Source organism: Serinus canaria, chromosome 4 (genome assembly GCF_022539315.1).
Source record: "Serinus canaria isolate serCan28SL12 chromosome 4, serCan2020, whole genome shotgun sequence".
Classification (NCBI taxonomy): domain Eukaryota; kingdom Metazoa; phylum Chordata; class Aves; order Passeriformes; family Fringillidae; genus Serinus; species Serinus canaria.
Genome location: NC_066317.1, coordinates 69,862,000 through 69,884,506, shown reverse-complemented (window position 1 = coordinate 69,884,506; position 22,507 = coordinate 69,862,000). Strand labels below are relative to the sequence as shown.

Here is a 22,507-nt window from a genome sequence, read left to right as displayed (position 1 = left end):
GTCATTCCCAAAAATCTCCACAGTGGGGAGAATCCACCCGTGGGAGCCTCAAAGGCACGGGCAGAACATTGGGATTGTTCCCATCACTGAGATGTTTGGGATCACCGAGATGAGGTGGTTGGGAACACTGAGATAATTGGGATGGTTGAGATAATTGGGATCATTTGGATCATTGGGGTCGCTGAGATTGTTGGGATCGCTGACATAATTAGGATTGTTTAAATTATTAGGATTGCTGAGATAATTGGGGTCGTTGGGATCACTGACAACATTGGGATGGGCGAGAGCGTTTGGGACATGGGGAAAATTGGGATAATTTGGATCCCTGAGATTGTTGGGATCATTTGGGGTCACTGAGATCGTTGGGGGTTTGGGATTATTGAGGGCTGGGATCATTTTGTTTGTTGGGATCACTGGGATCACTGGGATCATTGGGATCAAGCCCCTGGGATCACTGGGATCAAGGTCAGGGAAGCTCTGGCTGGGAATGCGGTGGCCTGGAGTGGGACGTGCCAGCTGTGACCACGGGGGTGACACTGGTGGGGGACACTGGGGAGGGGACAAAGGGTCACCTCCTGAGCCAGGGGATGTCCCCAAAGGGGACCGGCGGGGGACGTCGGAGCGGGATTTGGGATTATCCTGGGGCCGTACTGGGATTTTTGGGGGTCCAGCCCCCCCCCAGCCCTGCCTGGCACCGCTGCCCCGGAGCCGGGGAAGGTTCTGGAGGGGGGGACAGGGACAAGGGCGGGGGCTCCGCCCGTGTTTGCGTCCCTGGCGCCCCGACAGGGATGAGGTAGCGCTTTCCGGGAATTGAGGCCCGGCCCATGGAAATGCCGCGGGGACAGGAAACCCGGGATGAGGACGGAGAACCGGGGCTGGAAGCGAGGCCGGAGCCCAGGCCGGACCCACAGCAGTGGGGACAGCGATGTCCCCCAGCAGGGCACGGGGGTGGCATCATGTCCCCAACTCTGGAACTGGGGACGGGATGCGGGCAGTCCCTCCCCTGCTGCCCAGCGCTCCCAGTTTGCTCCTTCCCAGTTTTTCTGGGGGCAAACTGGGCCTTCCTGGGCCGGGACCTGCAGCGGGTTGAGGGAAATCTTCATCATCATCATCATCATCACCACCACCACCCCCATCCCGGGTGTCCCGCACGGAGCTGGCGGATCGGGACGGATAAAGCGGGATGAGGGACATTGTCCCCCCCGCACCGAGGTGACCCAAGGCCGAGGGGACCCCGCGGGGAGGGGGTGCAGCCCCGCAGTCCTTGGCGGTCCCGGAGCTCCGGGAGCAGGACGGGATCCCAGCCAGCCTGGGAAGGGCTGGATCGCTTCCTTCCCCCGCCCCGCCAAGGGCACGGTGCCCGCGGGGACGCGGTGCCAGCGGGGAGGGGGGGGGACGCGGTGCCACCCGAATTCCCAAATTCCCGGCCGCCATCCCATCCCAAAGCTGCCATCGCCACCCGCCCGGGGTCCCTCGGCTGTCCCTCCCCACCCCGCGCTGTCCCCGCGGGGGGATTTGGGGGATTTTGGGGGTGGAAAGCCCCGGGAGCCCCCGGAAAGCCCCGAGCTCGGGGGCACCCGCGGGCACCGCGCGCCGGCCGCAGCTTCCCCTCGGTGCTCTCGAGCTCTCGCACACGCGTGTTCTTGCACACGTGGGAGGACGTGCAGGCCCAGAACACCCCCTTGCACACCCAGGTGAACACGCGGGGGCTCTTGCACACCCACTGGGACTCGGCTCTGCACACACACACACACACACACACACACGGGCTGTTTCCAGCCTTGCACACGCACAGACACACACGTGCACACACACACCCATTCACACACCCCATTTACACACACACACACAGACACACACACCCACACACACGCACATGCACACACACACACAAGTCCCTGCACTCGCACACTGCCCTCCTTGGGCCAGCACGTGTGCACACACACACACACACACACACACACACACACACACATTCACACACTCCATGTGCACACACACACACACCCATTCACACACCCCATTTACACACACACACACACACACTCCATGTGCACGCAAAATCCATGCGCACACACGCACACTCCATGCACACACACATGCAAACATGCACACACACACACGTGCACACACACATGTGCACACTCTCCATGTGCACACACACTCACACACACCCATTCACACACACATCACACACATGCACACACACCTGTGCACACTGCACACACACACCTGCGCACACTGCACACCCATTCACACACACCCATTCACACACACCCATTCACACACTCATGTACGCTCACACACACACCTATTCACACACACCCCGTTTGCACACACACTCATTGTGCACACACACGTGTGGACACCACAGCCACATGCGCGCACACACACACACACGTGCACACACGTGTACATACACCTCGTGTGCACACACAATGTGCACGCACACTCAGACACCACAGCCATGTGCACACACACACACACGTGCACACACGTGTACATACACCCCGTGTGCACACACAATGTGCACGCACACACCACGTGCACACAAACACCGTGTGCACACCCATGTGCACACACCCACACATGGTGCACACGCACCCGTGGGCACCCACCCCTTGCACACACAGTGAGCTTACCCACACACACACACACACACACACACACACACACACACACACACGTACAGCCACGGTGTTCACACTCACCCCGTGTGCACACCCACGTGCACACACACCTCCATCCTTCCCCTCATGGTGCCCCTCGTGTCCCCTCCCTTGGTGTCCCCGGCCGTGCCATGGTGTCCCTCTGTCCCCCTGTCCCCTCCTGGGTGCCCCTGGCCATGGTGTCCCCCAGCCCCTCCTGTCTCCGTGTCCCCTCCCCGGATTCTCCCTGGCCGTGCCATGGTGTCCCTCTGTCTCCGTGTCCCTTCCCCGGTTGTCCCTGGCCGTGCCATGGTGTCCCTCTGTCCCCCTGTCCCCTCCTGGGTGCCCCTGGCCATGGTGTCCCCCAGCCTCTCCTGTCTCCGTGTCCCCTCCCGGATTGTTCCTGGCTGTGCCATGGTGTCCCCCAGCCCCTCCTGTCCCCTCCCCGGGTGTCCCTGGCCGTGCCATGGTGTCCACCAGCCCCTCCTGTCCCCGTCCCCCCATGGGTGTCCCTGGCAGTACCATGGTGTCCCCCAGCCCCTTCTGTCCCCGTCCCCCCATGGGTGTCCCTGGCTGTGCCACGGTGTCCCCAGCCCGTCCTGAGGAAGAGGAGGCTGAGGAGGAGGCAGCTGCAAGCCATCACCGAGAGCCGGGGGCTGCTCCGGGGGTCCCGCCGGGCTCCCCCCGCCCCAGCCGCTCTTCCCGGCCCCGGGTCAGCCGGAGTTCTCCGGGAAAGGAAAACAAACCGTGAGGGGCACGGAACGGGGGGGCTGCAGCAGCGCTGCCTCTCTGGGGTCCCCAAAGGGGGGGGTTGGTGTCCCCAGGGGCCCCCTCGCCGTGCCCAGCTGTGCCCAGGTGTGTCTCCGCGGTGACAGTGGCCAGTGCCACCCCTGGGACCCTCCCCTGCAGCAGGAGCCGGGATTTGGGAATGGAGGAGCCAGGATGGCTCGGAATGGGAGTTGCAGCCTGGAAATGATTTTCCACGGGGATTTTTGTCACCTCTTGTGAGGGGTTAAATCCCGAAATTCCCGTCCTGGAGATGAGGGAGGGAAAAGTGACTCCCACCCTGTCTGGGATCTGTCCCCACTGTCTCCCTGTGGCACTGCCACCCCACGGCAGCATTCCCATTTCCCACATATCCCACTCCCCCCCATCCCGGGCGTTCCCTGTCCCCCTGCTTCTCCCACCCTCTGGAGCACCCCAAACTCAGCGATCCCCCCAGGATGGATGAGGCTAGAGGGATTTGGGGAGCAGGGAATTCCCCAGGATGTCTCAGACCCCCTCAGCCACTGCCTGCAGCCCCGGGCACTCCTTGGGGGGGGGGGGGGAATTGAGGATTTGGGAAGAAAAGAGCTGTTCCCATTCTCCCGCATCCCTGCGGCAGGAAAAGGGGGGGGCTCCCGCCCCCTCCAGCTGCCAGGCCTGACGGTTCAGGTCCTGAAAAGCGTGAAAAGTGCAAAAACGAGGAGCAAAATGCAAAACGATGTCGCAAAGCGGGAACACGGATTGGGGACACGGATCCGGCGGGGATCCGCCGCCGCAATTCCCGAGTTCCCAGCAGTGCTGGAAGTGAGAGCGGTGTTGGGGACATCGATGTGACAGCGGCCATCCCTGAGTGGTGTTAAACACATCCTGCACTTTGGGATCCTCATCCCTACCCCAGGAATGTTCAGGAGCGGGGGGGGAGCGGTCAGGAGCATCCTGGACTCCCCCCAGCAGCCGAAGATTCCCAACGTTCTGGCTCCGAGCACTGCAGAGGGGTTTGGGAAGGAAAAATGTCCCCGTGTCCCACTCGGTGACAGCCCTGGGGTGTCCCCCTGGAGCTGGGCACCCCTCGGGGAACCCCGGGATGGGGGAGGATGCCTGAAACATTCCCAGCCAAGCCGCTTTCCCTGAACTCCCCCGAGAGCACCGGGAGCTCCAGGCCGCGGTTTTCCTGCCAGGAGTTTTTGCAGGAATGGCCTTTTCCTGCCAAACTGGGGCGTTTCCAACCCAAAGCTGCTGTTGCTGTTCCTCACCAAACCTCCCACGAGTGGGAAAAGCCGTTCCTCATCCCACACTCCATCCCTCAGCCTCTGGAATCGCCGCACCGGGATCTCCCAGCACGGAGGAGTTCATCCCAAAGATCCCGAGCGGATCCCAGAGATCCAGGGGGTGGGAAAAAAGGGACACAGCCGCAAACCTGGGGGGGAAATGAGTCCTTGGGTCTGTGGGATGATTTTCCACCAGGAAAATCCCATCCCAGCAGCACCACGGGTGGGGGTGAGGGGGGATTTTGGTGGTGCCAGGCAGCTCCAGAGGCTGGGAATGGCGTCCTGGAGCTGAGGGTTTGATCCCTCAGGATTGGGGCCAGGATGGAACACGTGCAGCTCTGCATCCCTGTGCTCCAGCATTCCGTGGGCTGAGCTGCTGGAGTTCTGGATGCTGAGAATTCCAGACTTTCTGTCCTGCCAGGCACTGACCCCCAGGAGAGCACTGCACTGACCTGAGGGCATGGAGAAGGATTCCAAAATGGAATGATGGAACTGGGATTGTGGGGGTGGAATTTGGATAGAAGTGTGTGACATCACAGGGTGGGAAACTCAGAGTTTAAGGGTTTCCTCCATCCTGAGGAAAGGTGGAGCTGTCCTGGATCGAGGTCTGGGATAATGGAACATCATCCCAAGTCAGGATGGGGACATGGTGGCTCTGGGTATGGGAAGAAGGAGAATCATCCCAAGGAATTACAGGGACATCCTGGCTCCAGGTCTGGGAGGTTGGACCGTCATTCCGAGGGGAACGGGAATGTCATAGCTCCAGGGGTGGGAGGATGGAGCTGTCATGGTTCCAGGTCTGGGAAGCTGGAATATCATCCCAAACCAGGATGGAACTGTCATGGTTCTGGGTCTGCGACATTGGAATGTCATCCCAAGCCAGGATGGACCTGTCCTGGATCCGGGTCTGGGAAGTTGGAATGTCATCCCAAACCAGGATGGACCTGTCCTGGATCCGGGTCTGGGAAGTTGGAATGTCATCCCAAGCCAGGATGGGCCTGTCCTGGATCCGGGTCTGGGAAGTTGGAATGTCATCCCAAGCCAGCATGGGGACATTGTGGCTCTGGGTGTGGGAGGATGGGAATGTCATGGTTCCAGGAGGATGGAGCATCATTCCAAGGCAGAAAAGGGCTGGCATAATTCCAGTTCTGTGAGGATGGAGATTCACCCTGAAGGAGGATGGAGCTGTCCTGGATCCAGGTCTGGGAAGTTGGGATGTCATCCCAAGCCAGGATGGGGACATTGTGGCTCTGGGTGTGGGAGGATGGAGAATCCTCCCGAGGAAGGATGGGAATGTCATGGCTCCAGGAGGATGGAGCATCATTCCAAGGCAGAAAAGGGCTGGCATATTCCAGTTCTGGGAGGATGGAGATTCACCATGAAGGAGGATGGAGCTGTCCTGGATCCAGGTCTGGGAAGCTGGAACACCATCCCAAACCAGGATGGAGCTGTCATGGTTCTGGGTCTGGGACACTGGAAGGTCATCCCAAGCCAGCATGGGCCTGTCCTGGATCCAGGTCTGGGAAGCTGGAACACCATCCCAAACCAGGATGGAGCTGTCATGGTTCTGGGTCTGGGACACTGGAAGGTCATCCCAAGCCAGGATGGGGACATTGTGTCTCTGGGTGTGGGAGGATGGGAATGTCGTGTCTCCAGGAGAATGGAGCATCATTCCAAGGCAGAAAAGGGCCAGCATATTCCAGTTCTGGGAGAATGGAGATTCACCCTGAGGGAGGATGGGGCTGTCCTGGATCCAGGTCTGGGAAGCTGGAACACCATCCCAAACCAGGATGCAGCCATCATGGTTCTGGTTCTGGGAAGATGGAACATCATCCCAAGCCAGCATGGGGCTGTCATGGGAAGTTGGAATGCCATCCCAAACCAGGATGGAGCTGTCCTGGATCCAGGTCTGGGAAGTTGGGATATCATCCCAAGCCAGGATGGAGCTGTCATGGTTCTGGGAAGCTGGAATGTCATCCCAACCAGGATGGGGTCGTCATGGTTCCAGGTGTGGGAAATTGGAACACATCCCAAACCAGGATGGAGCTGCGACAGCTGGATTTGGGATCCCCTCACGGACAGGGACATCTATCCAGGTAGACACCGATCGGGAAAAGCAAACCCTGGGATTTTGGATTTGAAACGATGCCACCAGTCCCCTGCAGTCCCCGGAGCGTCCCTGCCTGGCCTGGGCACTGCGGCAGGTTTAGGGAGTCGGGAATTAGCGCGGCAGGAGCGGGGCCATGTCAGATCCCATTACCTCGGACCGCCACCGCTGCCGGTGTCGCAGGAATAATTCACATCCCGCTCCTCCTCGGGGAGCCCGGCTCGCTCCGGAGCTAATGAGGCGTTTGGGATCAGTGGCTCCGTCCCGGCGCTCCCGAAATGTAAAAGTCAGGTTTGCGCATTAGGAATGGATTTTCCGCTTGGGAGCTCGCACACGTGGGAATGGACAAGGCTCCGGGATGAGGGGAATCAGACCCAAAATGTTTCCTTGGAGCTGGGCATCAGCTCAGCCTGAAATTCCTGCTGGAATCAGGCCAGGAGCTGGAGTGGGAATTGGGGCAGGGGGGTTGTGAATCCCTGGATTTGAAAGATCCCAAATATCCCCAGGGTGGATATATAGGCTGGAGGTTGTGAATCCCCAAATTTTGGGAATCCCAAACATCCCCAGGGTGGAAATTGGAGCTGGGGGTTGTGAATCCCCAGACTGGAAAGATTCCAAACATCCTCAGAGTGGAAATTGGAGCTGGGACATTGTGAATCCCTGGATCTGAAAGATCCCAAACATCTCCAGGGTAGAAATTGGAGCTGGGACATTGTGAATCTCTGGATTTGAAAGATCCCAAACATCTCCAGGGTGGAATATGGAGCTGGGGTTGTGAATCCCCGACTGGAAGACCCCAACATCCCCAGGGTGAAAATTGGAGCTGGAGGTTGTGAACCCGATTTGAGGTCCCAACATTCCCGGGGAATATGAGCTGGGGTTGGAATCCCCATGGAAATCCCAAACCCAGGGTGAAAATTGGAGCTGGAGGTTGTGAATCCCCAGATTTTGAGGGTCCCAAACATTCCCAGGGTGGAATTGGAGCTGGGGGTTGTGAATCCCCAGACTGGAAAGATCCCAAACATCTCCAGGGTGGAATATGGAGCTGGGACATTGTGAATCTCTGGATTTGAAAGATCCCAAACATCTCCAGGGTGGAATATGGAGCTGGGGGTTGTGAATCCCCAGATTTTGAGGGTCCCAAACACCCCCAGGACACTGGGTTGGATTTGTGCTCCCCCGGATTTGAGGGAGCTCCTTCCTCCATCCCATTCCAGAGACCCCAACCCCCCCTGGCTGGGGGCTCCCCCCCTCCACGTTCCCTCCTCTCTTCCCTCCCTGTGGGGCTGAGAGTCACCCCCCAGGCCAGGTTTGGGGACACACGGTGACACCAGAGGGGCTGGGACAGCCCTGGGATGGGGAGGGGTCACAGCGAGAGCTCCCACCCCATTCCACGGGATCCCCCTCTGGATCTGCAGAGCCCAGACTGGGAGGAACTGGGAGGACTGGGAGGGACTGGGGAAAGTTAGGGGAGCAGGAGGAGCCAGGGGGAACTGGGAGGACTGGGAGGGACTGGGGGGAGCAGGAGGGAATTGGGGAGATCTGGGAAAAACCAGGGGGAGCCGGGGGAGCCAGGAAGAGCAGGAGGAGGCAGCAGGGCCAGGGGGAACTGGGAAGACTGGGAGGGACTGGGGGGAGTTGGGGGAGCAGGAGGAGCCAGGGGGAACTGGGAGGATTGGGAGGGACTGGGGGGAGTTGGGGGAGCAGGAGGAGCCAGGGGGAACTGGGAGGACTGGGAGGGACTGGGGGGAGTTGGGGGAGCAGGAGGAGCCAGGGGGAACTGGGAGGACTGGGAGGATTGAGGGGAGCTGTGGGTGGGGGGGGGGTGTGGGAAACTGGGGGAAATTTTGGGGGGAGCTGAGCAGGACTGGGAAGAGGCAGGGAAAGCAGCAACCACAGGGAACTGGGAGTACTGGGAGGCACTGGGGACAGCTGGGGACAGCTGGGAAGAGCCGGGAGAGCAGGAGGAGGCAGCAGGGCCAGGGCAAACTGGGATAACTGGTGGGGATTGGGGGACGAACTGGGGGAGCCGGGGTGAACTGGGAGTGCTGGAGTGGGATTGAGGGCAGCAGGAGGAACCAGAGAGGACGGGGGAACTGGGAGCACTGGGAGGGATTGGGATCAGGGCGAGCTGGGGGAGGGGGAGCAGAAACCAGCACGACCAGGGTGAGCTGGGAGGACTGGGAAGGGATGGAGGGGATTTGTAGGAGCCCAGCGGGATCCGGGAGGAGCCGAGGGGAGCCGGGAGCCTCCCAGCCTCACCGGGGGCCTCATGGCCGCCCCTGTGCCAAAGCAAACATTTCCCTGGCGCTGCCTGGAGCCGCGTTCCCAGGCCTGGGTGACCCTTGGCCGTGGGGACCGGCAGGGAGGGGACGGGACAATTCCATACCTGCCACCCCCTCCCCTCCTTGGAACCCCCGCGCATTCCAGCCGGAGGGAATCCAGATGTGCTCGGAGCGGGGCGTCCCCAACATCTGTGCGGGGCTGAGAAGCGGCAAGGGGGGACCTCGGGAATGTCCCGCCGCTCCCGGAGCGTCCCAGCAGCCGGGATTCCCAAGTTTTTCCCTCGGTTTGGAACCCCGTGGCGCTTCCCAGTCCCCCCGGCCAAAGAAAACCGGTCTGTGTTGACTCAGGTGCCAGCGCCGGGACGGTGACGCGGGTGTCACCGCGGTGTCCCCGCCGAGCCCAGATTTATTTGGTTTGTCGTTTTCCTTCAGCTTTTCACGCCAGGAAAGGGAAGGGAGGAATGCGGGAGGGGCTGGAGGGAATTCGGCCCCGTCCCACAGCGCTGCCTCCTCTTCCTCCACCCCCTCCACGGCCGCTGCTCCGTGTTGGGAATTGGAAAGGAAGGGTTTTCCTGGGAATAGGGAATTTTGCCCTGGATTTGGGGTCCCTGGCACGGCGCGCACCCGCCACAGGACGAGTGATTTATTCCCACTCTTCCCATCACTGTTTTCCTCTCCCACAGCCGAATTCCCGGTTATCTCTCCGGCGCGCCGCCCATCCCACATTCCTCCCGGGCACGGAATGAGCCGCAGCCCCCGCGGACCTCGCTCCACCCGCCCCGGGAATGAGAGCGGGACACGCGGGGTGCGTGCCCCGAGCCACGGCGGGGACACCGTGGGGCAAAGGGGGGCTCTGTCCCGGGAAGGTGCTGGTCCCAGGAAAAGGCTGGTACCAGCAGGATGGTGGTCCCCAGGAAAGTTCTCATTCCCAGGAAAATGCTGATCCCATGAAAATGCTGCTCCCAGGAAGATGCTGGTTCTCAGGAAGGTTCTCCTTCCCAGGAAAATGTTCATCCCAGGAAGATGTTGGTCCTCAGGAAAGTTCTCATTCCCAGGAAAAAGCTGGTCCCAGAAGAATGGTGGTCCTTAGGAAAGTTCTCATTCCCAGGAAAAAGCTGGTCCCAGAAGAATGGTGGTCCTTAGGAAAGTTCTCATTCCCAGAAAAACGGTGGCTTCCCAGGAAAATTCTCATTCCCAGGAAGGTTCTCATTCCCAGGAAAGCTGGAACCAGGAGGGTGTTGGTCCTCAGGCAGGTTCTCATTCCCAGGTGGGTGGTGGACCCAGGCATATCCTGGTCCCCAGGAAGGTTCTCATTCCCAGGAAAACCTTCATCGCCAAGAAGGTTCTCATTCCCAGGAGGATCCATTGGTACCCTGGAAGGTTCTCATTCCCATTCCCAGGAAGGTTCTCATTCCAAGGAAGGTTCTCATTCCCAGGAAGGTTCTCATTCCCATTCCCAGGAAGGTTCTCATTCCCAGTAGGATCCTGGTCCCCAGGAAGGTTCTCATGCCCAGAAAGATCCCTGTTCCCTGGAAGGTTCTCATTCCCAAAAAGGTTCTCATTCCCAGAAAGATCCCAGTTCCCTGGAAGGTTCTCTTTCCCAGGAAGGTTCTCATTCCCAGGAAGATCCCAGTTCCCTGGAAGGTTCTCATTCCCAGGAAGGTTCTCATTCCCATTCCCAGGAAGGTTCTCATTCCCATTCCCAGGAAGGTTCTCATTCCCTTTCCCAGGAAGGTTCTCATTCCCAGAAAGATCCCGGTTCCCTGGAAGGTTCTCATTCCCAAAAAGGTTCTCATTCCCAGAAAGATCCCAGTTCCCTGGAAGGTTCTCTTTCCCAGGAAGGTTCTCATTCCCATTCCCAGGAAGGTTCTCATTCCCAGAAAGATCCCGGTTCCCTGGAAGGTGCTCATTCCCAGGAGGATTCCCACTCCCAGGAGGAAGCCGATCCCCAGGCTATGGCACAGCCATCCCTCCCTCCCCAGGACACACCCAGAGAGTTTTCCATCCCTTTGCAACTTTTCCCCCATTTCCCTGATATTCCATTAATTTTAGCTTCCCTTTTCCTGCTGGTCCCACCCTGGGCCTGGAAAGAGGAACTGGATGGGGCCATGCACAGCCTGGGGCTGGAGATCTCGGGAAGCTCCCGAGCTTCTGGGGAGCTGGGACAACGTGGGCGGGCAACCCTGGCATGGGATGAGGCTCCAGAGGCTCCTGGATGTCCTGGGAAAGGGTGCAGGTATCCCAGGAAAGGGACTGGGATGAGCCTTTCCCCTTCTGGATCCTGCTGCCCACCACGGGAATGCCAGGAGATCCAGGGGTCCCATCCGGAGCTGGCAGCACCCAGAGCTCGAGGGAGGGCACCCGACTGTGCCAGGGCAGGGCGGGCACGGCGCTGCTCGGGGGGAAGGGGAAGGGAAGCGGAGGCTGCGGAAGCGGGGGCAGAGCGCGGCTGGAGCTGGGTCAGGCTGCCCCAGCCTTTCCTGCTCCGGGTGGGCACGGCCCTGGCACGGATCACATGGAGCTCTCCTGGTGCCAGGGAAGTGCGTGGTGCTCCTGGCACAGGGCTGGCACAGATCCCAGTTCTGAGAGACACAAGGATTGGCACAGATCCCAAATCCAGGAGCCCACCAGGCCTGGCACAGCTCACTAATCCATGAGCTCACCAACATTGGCACAACTCCCAAATCCAAAAGCCCACCAGGGGTGGCACAGATCCCAAATCCAGGAACCCACTGGGATTGGGCCAGTGCCCAAATCCATAAGCCCACCAGGACTGGCACAGCTCCCAAATCCATAAGCCCACCAGGACTGGCACAGCTCCCAAATCCATAAGCCCACAGGACTGGCACAGCTCCGAAATCCAGGAACCCCCTGGGATTGGCATAGCTCCCAAATCCAGGAACCCACCAGGATTGGCACAGCTCCCAAATCCAGGAACTTACCAGGATTGGCACAGTGCCCAAATTCAGGAGCCCACCAGGACTGGCACAGACCACACACACCAAGAGCCCACCAGGACTGGCAGGGCTCCCATCTCGAAGCCCCCACCAGGACTGGATCAGTTCCCAAATCCAGGAGCCCACTGGGATTGGCACAACTCCAAATCCAACAGCCCACTGAGACTGGCACAACCTGCACACCCAGAGCCCATCGGGTTTGGCACAGCTCCCACACCAGCCCACAAGGACTGGCACAGCTCCCAGATCCAAAAGTCACCAGGCCTGGCACAGCTCCCAAATCCAAAAGCCCACCAGGACTGGCACCACTCCCAGATCCAGGAACCCACCAGGCCTGGCACCACTCCCAGATCCGAGAGCCCACCAGGCCTGGCACAGCTCCCAGATCTGAGAGCCCACCAGGCCTGGCACAGCTCCCAGATCCAGGAGCCCACCCAGACTGGCACAGCTCCCAGATCCAGGAACCCACCAGGATTGGCACAGCTCCCAGATCCAAAAGCCCACCCAGACTGGCAAACCCCCCACACTGGCAACTCACCAGCATTGGCAGAAATTTCATTTCCAAGAGTCCACTGGGACTGGCACAGTTTCCAACTCAAGAACCCACAGGCCTGGCACAGCTCCCATTCCATGGTCCCACCATGACTGGCACAGCTCCAAGCTCCAAAAGTCACCAAGCCTGGCACAGCTCCCAGATCCAGGAGCCCACCAGGATTGTCACAGCTCCTGAATCCAAGATCCCATCAGGCCTGGCACAGGTCCCAGTTCCAAAATCCCACTGGCACTGCTCCCAAATCCAGGAGCCCACCAGGATTGGCACAGCTCCCAAATCCAAGAACCCACCAGGACTGGCATAGCTCCTAAATCCCAATATCCCATGGGCCTGGCGCAGCTCCCAAATCCAAAAATCCATCAGGACTGGCACAGCTCCCAAATCCAATAATCCACTGAAATTGGCACAGCTCCCAAATCCAAAAGCTCACTGGGGTTGGCACAGCTCCCAAATCCAGGAGCCCACCAGGACTGGCACAGCTCCCAAATCTAAGAGCCCACCAAAACTGGCACAACTCCCAAATCGAAGAACCCACCAAGACTGGCACAGCTCCCAAATCCAATAATCCCCCGGCATTTGCACAGCTCCCAAATCCAATATCCCACCGCTCCCAAATCCAAGAGCCCCCCAGCGCTGGCACAGCTCCCAAATCCAGGATCCCGAGGCCTGGCACAGCCCCACACCGGTACCCCCCAGTGGGGTCTGGCACCGTTTCCCGGTGGGCGGCGCAGCCGGGGGGGCACCGGGGCCCGTGGGCATCTCCCTGCTGGCTCAGCACGGCGCTGGCACGGCCGGGAGGGGCCGGGGCCCCGCAGGGCACTTTCCCACACTGCCAGGGCACAAGGGCGGGCATTGACCCCCAGTGGTCACCGCGGGCCAGCCTCGCCCAGTGCCACCAGTGCCACCAGTGCCACCAGCCCGGGTGTCCTCACTGCAGGTGGCAGAGGTTGGATCTGGGTCAGCCTCTACATCCCCAGAGCCGCGGTGTCCAGCTGGGAATTCCTTTGGGAATGTCCAGTGGCAGAGTCCTCTCCTGCCTTTGGGAGCACCTCCCACTGTCCCAGGTGGATCCAGCCTGGCCTTGGGCACTGCCAGGGATCCAGGGGCAGCCACAGCAAATCTGGGAATTCCAGCCCAGCCCCTGCCCACCCTCCCAGACAGCAATTCCTTGCCCAGATCCCAGCCCAATCTCCCCTTTCCCAGTGGCAGCCATTCCCTGGCTCCTGTCCCTCTGTCCCTTGTCCCCAGTCCCTCTCCAGCTCTCCTGGAGCCCCTTCAGGCACTCTGAGGATTCCCTGGATTTTTCCCTTCTCCAGGGGAACATTCCCAGCTCTCCCAGAGCTGAGGTGCTCCAGCCCTCAGAACGTTCAGCATTCCCAGGACAGCCAGGATCCATTTTGGTGACTCAGGAGGACAAACACCATCACTCCCCACATTCCCTTTTCCTTCTTCCCTGGTTTATCCTGGAGCCACATGATCCAGGATATCCCAGGGGTGGGTTGGGATCAGTTTTCCCAGCCATGTCCCCCCAATTCCCGTTGCAATCCCAACCCCTTCCCGGCAGGCTGAAGGCTGAGCCACCCTTGATTCCATCCAAGACGCAACAAAAACATTCCCGAGCTATCAGCACAAATCCCAAACCGTTCCCACCGGGAACAGCCCCAGCCCCACCAGCAGACCCTAAACCCAGAGACCCTGGAGCGCTCCAAGCCCACCCTGGCCCCAAAAACACGGAATTGGGGAAAAGCTGCCGTTGTCGCCACTTCCCAAAATCAGAGCGGGGACTCTGAAGAGGGAAGTGCTGCGGTCTGGGGCTCCTCACCCTCCTCCCCCAGCCCATAAAGGGACGTCCCTGAGCGCGGGGACAGGCGGATTCCCGATGCCACCGCTCCGGAGGTGGCACTGCCAGAGCCACCGCCACCGCCAGGTAACGCCGTGGTTCTCCAGGGATGGGAAAGGACGGGAATTCTGGGGACAGGGATGGGGGGTGGGGGTGGCTCGTGGAGGATCCCGTTGGGATGAGCCTCATCCATCTCCTGCCTGGAGCCAGGGAAGTGCCTGGAACTGCAGGAATCGGGTCCAGGCTTGGAGGGGGTCACATCCATCCCTTATCCCAAGGAACGGTGTCCCACCACCCCATGGTCCCTGTTTCTCTGGTTTTTGGGATGTGATGGAGATGAAGGGTCCCAGACCGGGGATGTCCCCTCCCCCTGCTCCATTCCTGTGCCAAAAAAAGTGATTTTTGAACTGCAGGGATAGGTGGAAGATTGGGAAAAAATTCCTTCTTCTGAGGGTGGGAAGGTTCTGGAATGGAATTCCCAGATTTGCTGTGGCTGCCCCATTCCTGGAAATGTCCAAAGCCAGTTTGGACAGGGTTTGGAGCCACCTGGGACAGCGGGAGATGTCCCTGCCCATGGGAATGAGATGAGATTTCCACCCCTCCCATCCCAACCCATTCCTTAAATCCCATTTAGGGACACCAGGGACACTTTCCCCACCCCAGGTCGCCCCAGGCCCCATCCAGCCCCCGCACCAAAAGCATTTCCCTAGAAATCTTTCCAACCCTTGGAATTCCGGGCAGCAGGGCCCCACCACAGGCCACTGACCCCGCTGGGTCCCCATCCCGAGGGATCCCCCAGGGGCCCTCAGGAATCGAAACCGGGAGAAACCCGGGAGAAGAAACGAAACTTGGCACCAGCGCGAGTTGGGGGCTGGATCCCGGCTCTTCCTTCCTCTTCCGGCACGAATCCCGTGACAATTTGTGGCCTGACATCGTCCCCCCCTCCAAGCACCGACACCCAGGGGCCACCCCAGCCATTCTCTGTGCTCATAGTCTGGAAAAAAATCCCAAATAAAGCTCTCCGGAGCTGGAAATCCAGCCCGAAATCCAAGGAGCAGCGAGGAAATTGGATACAGATGTGGGAAAAGGAGGTATGGGAGAAGGAGGGAATGGTGGAGAGGGAAAGGCCGGAGCGGGGGGCTGGGAGAGGCCTCGTTCCTCAGGGAGAGACCCAGGAGTGCTCAGAGGAGGATCGGAGCTCGCAGCAATCCGATCGCAGATTTCCGGGATGTTGGGGAAAAGTTCGGGGTGAAATTATTCTGGTTTGTCACGGAACGATGAGGGGCGAAAGCGAAAGGAATGTCAGGAGCTCGTCTGGAGCTGCAAAGATGTTTTAAATAATGCTAGGTGGGGAGGGGCTGCTGGATCTTTGCGGGCGGGTCCGGGGTGGCCGCGGTGCGGCCGCGTGTGTGCGGCTTGGCGGACGCGTGTCGGGAGGCGCGGGGAGGGAGGGGAGGGAGGGGGACGGGGAGACGCCAGGGGGCGGGGCGGGAGGGAAAGGCAGGCAGGAAGGAAGGACGGCCGGCCGGCCGGCAGGAAGGAAGGCAGGACGGGCAGGAAGGCCGCCGGCCGGCCGGTGGACGGCAGATAGGGACGGCCTGCCGGAAGTCAGCAGGACGGCCGAAGGACGGCCTGCCTGTCCTTCCGTCCTTCCGGCCTCCTTCCGTACGCCTTTCCGTCCTTCCTTCACTTCCTTCCTTCCTCCTTCCTTACGTCTGCATTCCTTCCTCTCCTGTCCTCCATTCCTTCCGTATCGTCCTGCTGTCCTTCCTTCCTTCCTTCCTTCCTTCCTTCCTTCCTTCCTTCCTTCCTTCCTTCCTTCCTTCCCCTTTTCCCTTCCCTTTTGTTCTTCCCCTTGAGGACTGTCCTGATTCCAGCAGGATTTATCCCACCCATTCCAAGGTCCTCAGCCACCTCCTCTTGTCCCCAGGGTCCCCTGTGCTGGCGTGGCCCCGTGTCCCCCATGTCCCCTGGCAGTGCCACCATGCGCCTGCCCCGCTGCCTCGTGCTCCTGGCCAGCCTCGTCCCGCCAGGTATGGGGACAGGGACACCCTTGGGATTGTCCCCTCCCGGACTGGAGGCCAGGATTGGCTCCAGTGGGTGGGAATTCCAGGCAGGAATCTGGGGGGTCCCAAGGCTGCTCCTGGGGGGATTTGCCATGATCCCATGCTCCTGACAGGCAGGGATGGGGTGACAAGGGGACAGCCAGGCCATGGGAGCAAGGACAAGGCACCAAAGGGAGGAAAGGGGGTGAGGAAATAAATTTGGGACCCCAGGACGTCTCTTTCCCCTTTTTCCTCATTATTTCCACCCAAAAGATCCAGCTTTTCCCAGTTATCCCCCCCTCCTCCACCCCAAAACCTCCTCTTGGGAAGGATTTATCCCAAACTCCGCCTTCTCTCCCACCTTCCCCATCAAGCATGGGTGACATGTCCCCAACGTGTCCTGGACAAGTGGGGACACTTCTGGCTCCCTGATCCCGATTTTCCCTGGCACAGCCCTCGGCTCCTGGGGGGTCTCCTACCCCGAGTCCCTGCAGGCCAGCGGGGGGTCCTGCCTGGTTGTCCCCTGCACCTTCAGCTACCCCGCGGATGTGACCACCGCCGATGGCATCGTGGCCATCTGGTACAAGGACTACGACGGCCAGCGGAAGGTTGTGTTCCACTCCGCCGCCCCCCAGGACGTGGATCCCAATTTTGGGGGTCGTGCCCAGCTCCTGGGGGACCCCACGGCCCAGAATTGCACCCTGCTGCTGCGGGGGGTGACACCGGGGGACAGTGGCCTCTACAGGTTCCGCTTCGAGATCATCAACGGCGACCGCTGGTCGGCGTCGCGGGACGTGACCCTGAGCGTTTCAGGTGGGTAAAACACCAAAATTCCCCAAAATTCCCCAAAATTCCCTTCTTGCCCCATTCCATGAGGTCATCCTGCCCTCTGCTCTCCACCCCAGAGGATCTGGAGCGTCCCAGTGTCACCAGCAGCGAGGAGCAGACCGAGGGACAAAGGTCCACCCTGGAGTGCTCCACGCCCTACTTTTGTCCCGGGGGTGACATCGTCCTGCGCTGGGAGGGCTACGACCCCCAGGTGTCCGAGGTGTCCAGCCACGTCCAGCTGGACACCAGCGGGGTCGGCCACCAGGTGACCCTGAGCAGCTCCTTCACCTGGAAGGACCATTCCAAGAAGCTGCTCTGCGTGGTTTCCGACGGATCCAAGAGGGCGAGCACGGAGGTGGTGCTGCGGGTCAGGCGTACGTGGCGTGGGGACAGGGGACACCTCTGTCACCGCCACCACTGCCACGTCCCCCTCCTGCCACCCCCTTCTTCCCTGCAGCATTTTCCTCCTGCTTCTCCCTCCCTATCCTGCTCCCTGGCCCCATCTGTCCCTTAGGTGCCACCTCCTGTCATGCACCTCCCTTTTTCCGTGCCCTGGGGTGGTGGCAGCCCCCTGTGCCCACCCTGTCCCTCTGTGTCCCCCGCAGACTCCCCCAAGGACACGCAGGTGTCGCTGAGCCCTTCCTCGGGGAACATCGGCGTGGGTGACACGGTGACCCTGAGCTGTGAGGTTGGCAGCAGCCACCCCCCGGTCTCGGGGTACCACTGGTACAAGGACGGGGTGGCCGTGGGCACCGAGCGGGTGCTGGCCCTGCGGGGGGTGCGCCGCGAGGACCACGGGCGGTACCACTGCGAGGCCCAGAACACCCTCGGCACCGGGGTGTCACCTCCTGTCACCCTCCGTGTGTTCTGTGAGTGCCACGGGAGCTCTGCCGGGGCGGGACATCGCTGAGTGTCCCACACTGGGGTGGCACGGGCTGGGATGGAGGTGGCCGGTGCTGCTGGAGGTCCGGGAATTGGGGTGTCCATCCAGGAGGAGGGTGGTGGTCACCTGTGTGCCACACCTGTGTCCCTTCTCTTGGTGATCCCAGAAAACAGGGAGGGAATTCCAGCCAAGGACAGGGAGCAGAGCTGGGAAGGGGTTGGGAGCTTGTGGAGATCCAGAGCTGTGCTGGGAAGGAACCTTAGGGATCATTCCCACCCCTGTGGGCACAGGCAATTCCCGCTATCCCAGGTGGATCCAGGCCATGTCCAGCCTGGCCTGGGGCACTTCCAGGGATCCAGGAGCAGCCACAGCTTCTCTCGGAATTCCACCCCCACAGGGAAGGGAACAGTTTGCTTTTCCCAGCAGATCCCACAGCAAACACAAATCCCAGCCTTCCCTGCCTGAGCTGGAATCCCACAGGGATCATCTCCCCCCAGATGGGTCCCTGTGCTCCCCCCAAAACCCCCCCGAGCCCACCCTGAGAGCTGAAAGACCCTTCCCCACCCCCCATGGGTTTGGCCCCCAGGGCTTTGCTCTAAAGCCAGGTGTCCCCAGCTGGTGGCAGGGGACAAACCCAAATGTCCCCCAGCTCTCTTGTTGGGGCTTCCATCTTCTCCCAGGCTCTGGAATGGGGAGATTTGGGGTGGGCGTTCTGTTTTCCTGTCCCCAGGGCCATCCTGAACCTGTCCCTTCTCCCTCAGCCGCAGAGATCTCAGCCAGCCCCGCGGCCGAGGTGCTCGAGGGGACGGCCACCACCTTGTCCTGCGATGTCCCCGGGCGGGAGGGACATCCTGAGGAGCTGACCTACACCTGGTACAAGAACAGCGCGTGGCTCAAGGAGGGTCCGGCCCACACCCTCCTCTTCCCCGCCGTGGCCGCCGGTGACGCCGGCTACTACTCCTGCCAAGTGACCAACAGCCAGGGCAGTGACACGGCCCAGGCCATCAGCCTCAGCGTGACATGTGAGTGACACCAGCTCCTGCCACATGGGGCTGTGCAAATCCCCCCAAAATCCAGGAAATCCCCCCCAAAAAATTCATGGCAAATCCTCTTCCTGAGCACCCCAGGGGTAGATGAGGGGGTCGGCCCTGCTGGTTCAGTTTTATGGGGATACAACAAATTTTGGCCATGAGGCAGGTGTGAAGGTGACATTAAGTGACATTTGGGACTTGTCCATCCCAGCACCTCCCACCAATCCCCTCCATTTCCATAAGGTTTTTCATGGAGAATCCAGCTGGATAAGAACAGCTCAGGAGGTTTTCAGGGGGGAAATAACCCAGCCACGGCTTGGTTGTGACAATTTTGGGTAAATCTGACCTGGTGACACACGGGACAAGCAGATTGTGACATCCAAGTTGGGTAGGGTGACACTTCCTATCCTTGGAAGAGCCCAGGCCAGGTTGGATGGAGCTTGGAGCCACCTGGGCTAGTCAGAGGTGTCCCTGCCCATGGGACCAGCTGGGATTTAACGTCCCCTCCAACTCAAACCACTCCGTGATTTTCCCTGTGACCTCACCACGAGGACATCCCAACCTCAGCATCCTCTCCCATCCCACAGATCCACCCCGAATTCCCACCCTCACGCTCTTCCAGGAGACCCAGGGTGGCCGGCTGGTCATTGTCCGCTGCACTGTGGACAGCCACCCTCCGGCCACCCTGGCCATCGACCGCGACGGCACCGTGCTGGCCACCAGCGGGGCGCAGGTGCCCCTGGGCCAGCGGCTCGGTGTCACCGCCTCCCACAATTCCCTGCGGTTGGAAATCCGGGATGCGGGACCCCAGGACAGCGGGAAGTACGGCTGCACCGCCAGCAACGTCCACGGCAGCGCCAGTGCCACCAAGGTCCTGGTGACCCGCGGTGAGTCCCGGGGTGACACGGCTGCTCCTGGGTTTGGGGTGATGATGAATTCCCAAAACTGGGGGGACACGCAACCCCACAGAGTGTGGGGGACCCCTGTGGTGGCACTGGGGGACCTCGGTGTCCTGGGGGCTGTGTGGTGTCCCCTCCTCAGCGGGGTCAGAGCTGCTTTTGGAGCTGGAGAGGCTCCTGGGTTTGGTTTTGTTTCCCAAAATGCCAAAAATCAGTAAATTTATCCAAATTTTCCTGCCCCATCCATCCCCACCCGTCACTGTCCCCTGACCCCCAAGTCTGGATCATCTGGGGTGACAGAGGCAGCAGAAGGAGAGAAAAGTCCCCCAAACCCATGTCCAAGAGGAACATCCTTTAGGACTCCAAAAAAAACCCAAGAGAGACCTCAAGGTCCAATTCCAGAGAAACCAAACCCGGATTTGGGTGCTCCAGGTGGGGAGCTGGAAGTTGGACAAAGCCCAACCAGTGGGAAGAGGGGACAGGCTCTGTCCTGGGAAAAAGTCACCTGGACACACTCGGAAAAAGCGGGAAAGGGTCAGGAAAGGCCCCATTGGCCTGCGCAGTGTCCCCAGGGAATGTCACCCCACAAAGACCCATGGTGAGGGAGGGGACTCTGGGAAGCCCAGCAGGGAATTGTAGCTGGATGGACCCATGGGAAAGATTTCCCTCCTTCCCTGAAATCCCTCTCCCCCTGCTCCTCCAGCTGCAGGGATCCTGATCCAGCCCTCGGCGGAGGTGACAGAGGGGACCGCGGTCACCCTGACCTGCGTGGGGACAGGGGACACGGGGGAGGAGCCGCTCTACACCTGGTACAGGAACGGCCGCAGGCTCCAGGAGAGCTCGTTCCCCACCTTGGAATTCCCGTCCGTCCGCGGGGACGACGCCGGCGCCTTCCAGTGCCAGGTCCGGAGCAGGAACGGCAGCGACACGTCGGAGGCTGTCCCGCTCCGAGTGCTCTGTGAGTGTCCCGTGGGAATTCCAAAGGGTCCTGGGGCTGGGCTGGGGGTGCTCCCACCCTGAGGTTTCCCCCATCCCCACCAGCCACGGCTGAGGAGCTCTAGGGTGGGAATGTGGGGAGGGTGGAAAATTCCCTTTGGCGGGTAAATCTGGGAGTTCTGGGGAGGAGGGATTTGGAGAATTCCCACCTTCCCAAGAATTTTAGGAACAGTAAACGATTGTAGAACCATTAATGGTTTGGGTTTGGGGGACCACAAAACCCATCTCGTTCTGACCCCTCTGCCACGGGCACGGGCACTTCCCACTGGACCAGCTCCAACCTGGATGTCCAAGGGTTTCTCAGGCATCAATCCCTTGGATTCTGAGGGTTTTCCCAATGGATCCAGGGCTGTTTTGTCCCTGCATTGGGTTGGGAGGGACCTCAAAGTTCTCCTCATTCCAACCCCTCTCCCCTTGGCAGGGACACCTCCCACTGCCCCAGATCATTCCAAACCCAATCCCACCTGGATGATCAGGAGGTGCTGGAAGCATCCATCCTTTGGATTCCAGGGGTTTTCCCGACCTCACAGATCCAGTTTTCCCCCACAGACGCCCCGAGGCAGCCGGTGCTGAGCTCGTTCCTGCAGAGCCAGGGCGGGCGCCTGGGCATCATCCAGTGCTCCGTAGAGAGCGATCCCGAGTCCAACCTCACCCTCCGGAGAGGGGACGATGCCATCGCCTGCACCCAGGGCTGTCCCCAGGCCACCAGCCCCAGGGTCCACGTCACCAGGTCCTACAACAGCCTGAAGGTGGAAATTCGGGATGTGGTGGTGGAGGATGAAGGGATTTACGTGTGCCAGGCTGGGAATTCCCAAGGAAGCGCCAGCGCCACTGTGGATTTCAAGGCTGACAGTGAGTGGGGACAGGGGACATTGTGGCATCTGGGAATGTTCTGAGGGAGGGGAGCGTGGGAAGGGAATGCTGGGGAAGGAGGCAAGCTCAGGAGATGGTGGCAGGAGGAGCAGAAATGTCACATGGAAATGTCACGTGTCCATGAAACCCAGACATGGAATTGTCACATGGAAATGCCACATGTCCATGAAACCCAGACATGGAAATGTCACATGTCCAAGAAATGTCCAGACATGGAAATGTCACATGTCCAGGAAATCCAGACATGGAAATGCCACATGGAAATACCACATGTCCATGAAACCCAGACATGGAAATGTCACATGTCCAGGAAATCCAGACATGGAAATGTCACATGGAAATGTCACATGGAAATGTCACATGGAAATGTCATGTGTTCATGAAATCCAGACATGGAAATGTCACATAGAAATGCCACATGGAAATGCCACATGGAAATGCCACATGTCCATGAAACCCAGACATGGAAACACCTCATGGAAATGCCACATGGAAATGTCACATGGAAATGTCACATGGAAATGTCACA

The 22,507-nt window shown here is 60.0% G+C and overlaps 1 protein-coding gene across 3 annotated transcripts in view; it reads left to right on the top strand.

Moving 5' to 3' along the window:
* The first annotated feature begins 14,428 nt into the window (after positions 1-14,428).
* SIGLEC1 (sialic acid binding Ig like lectin 1) overlaps positions 14,429-22,507 on the top strand; it is a 20,055-nt gene continuing 11,976 nt past the window's right edge. For 2 of the 3 annotated variants that reach the window (XM_050973379.1, XM_050973377.1), the window contains exons 1-9: positions 14,429-14,510; positions 16,354-16,456; positions 16,922-17,281; positions 17,374-17,670; positions 17,902-18,165; positions 18,941-19,201; positions 19,798-20,097; positions 20,813-21,067; positions 21,655-21,957. In XM_050973379.1, coding sequence (XP_050829336.1) covers positions 14,463-14,510; positions 16,354-16,456; positions 16,922-17,281; positions 17,374-17,670; positions 17,902-18,165; positions 18,941-19,201; positions 19,798-20,097; positions 20,813-21,067; positions 21,655-21,957 — 2,191 coding nt within the window. In that variant the 5' untranslated portion in view covers positions 14,429-14,462. Of the gene's footprint in view, positions 14,511-15,167; positions 15,515-16,353; positions 16,457-16,921; positions 17,282-17,373; positions 17,671-17,901; positions 18,166-18,940; positions 19,202-19,797; positions 20,098-20,812; positions 21,068-21,654; positions 21,958-22,507 lie in introns of all 3 variants that reach the window. The other variant, XM_050973378.1, reaches the window with a different exon arrangement.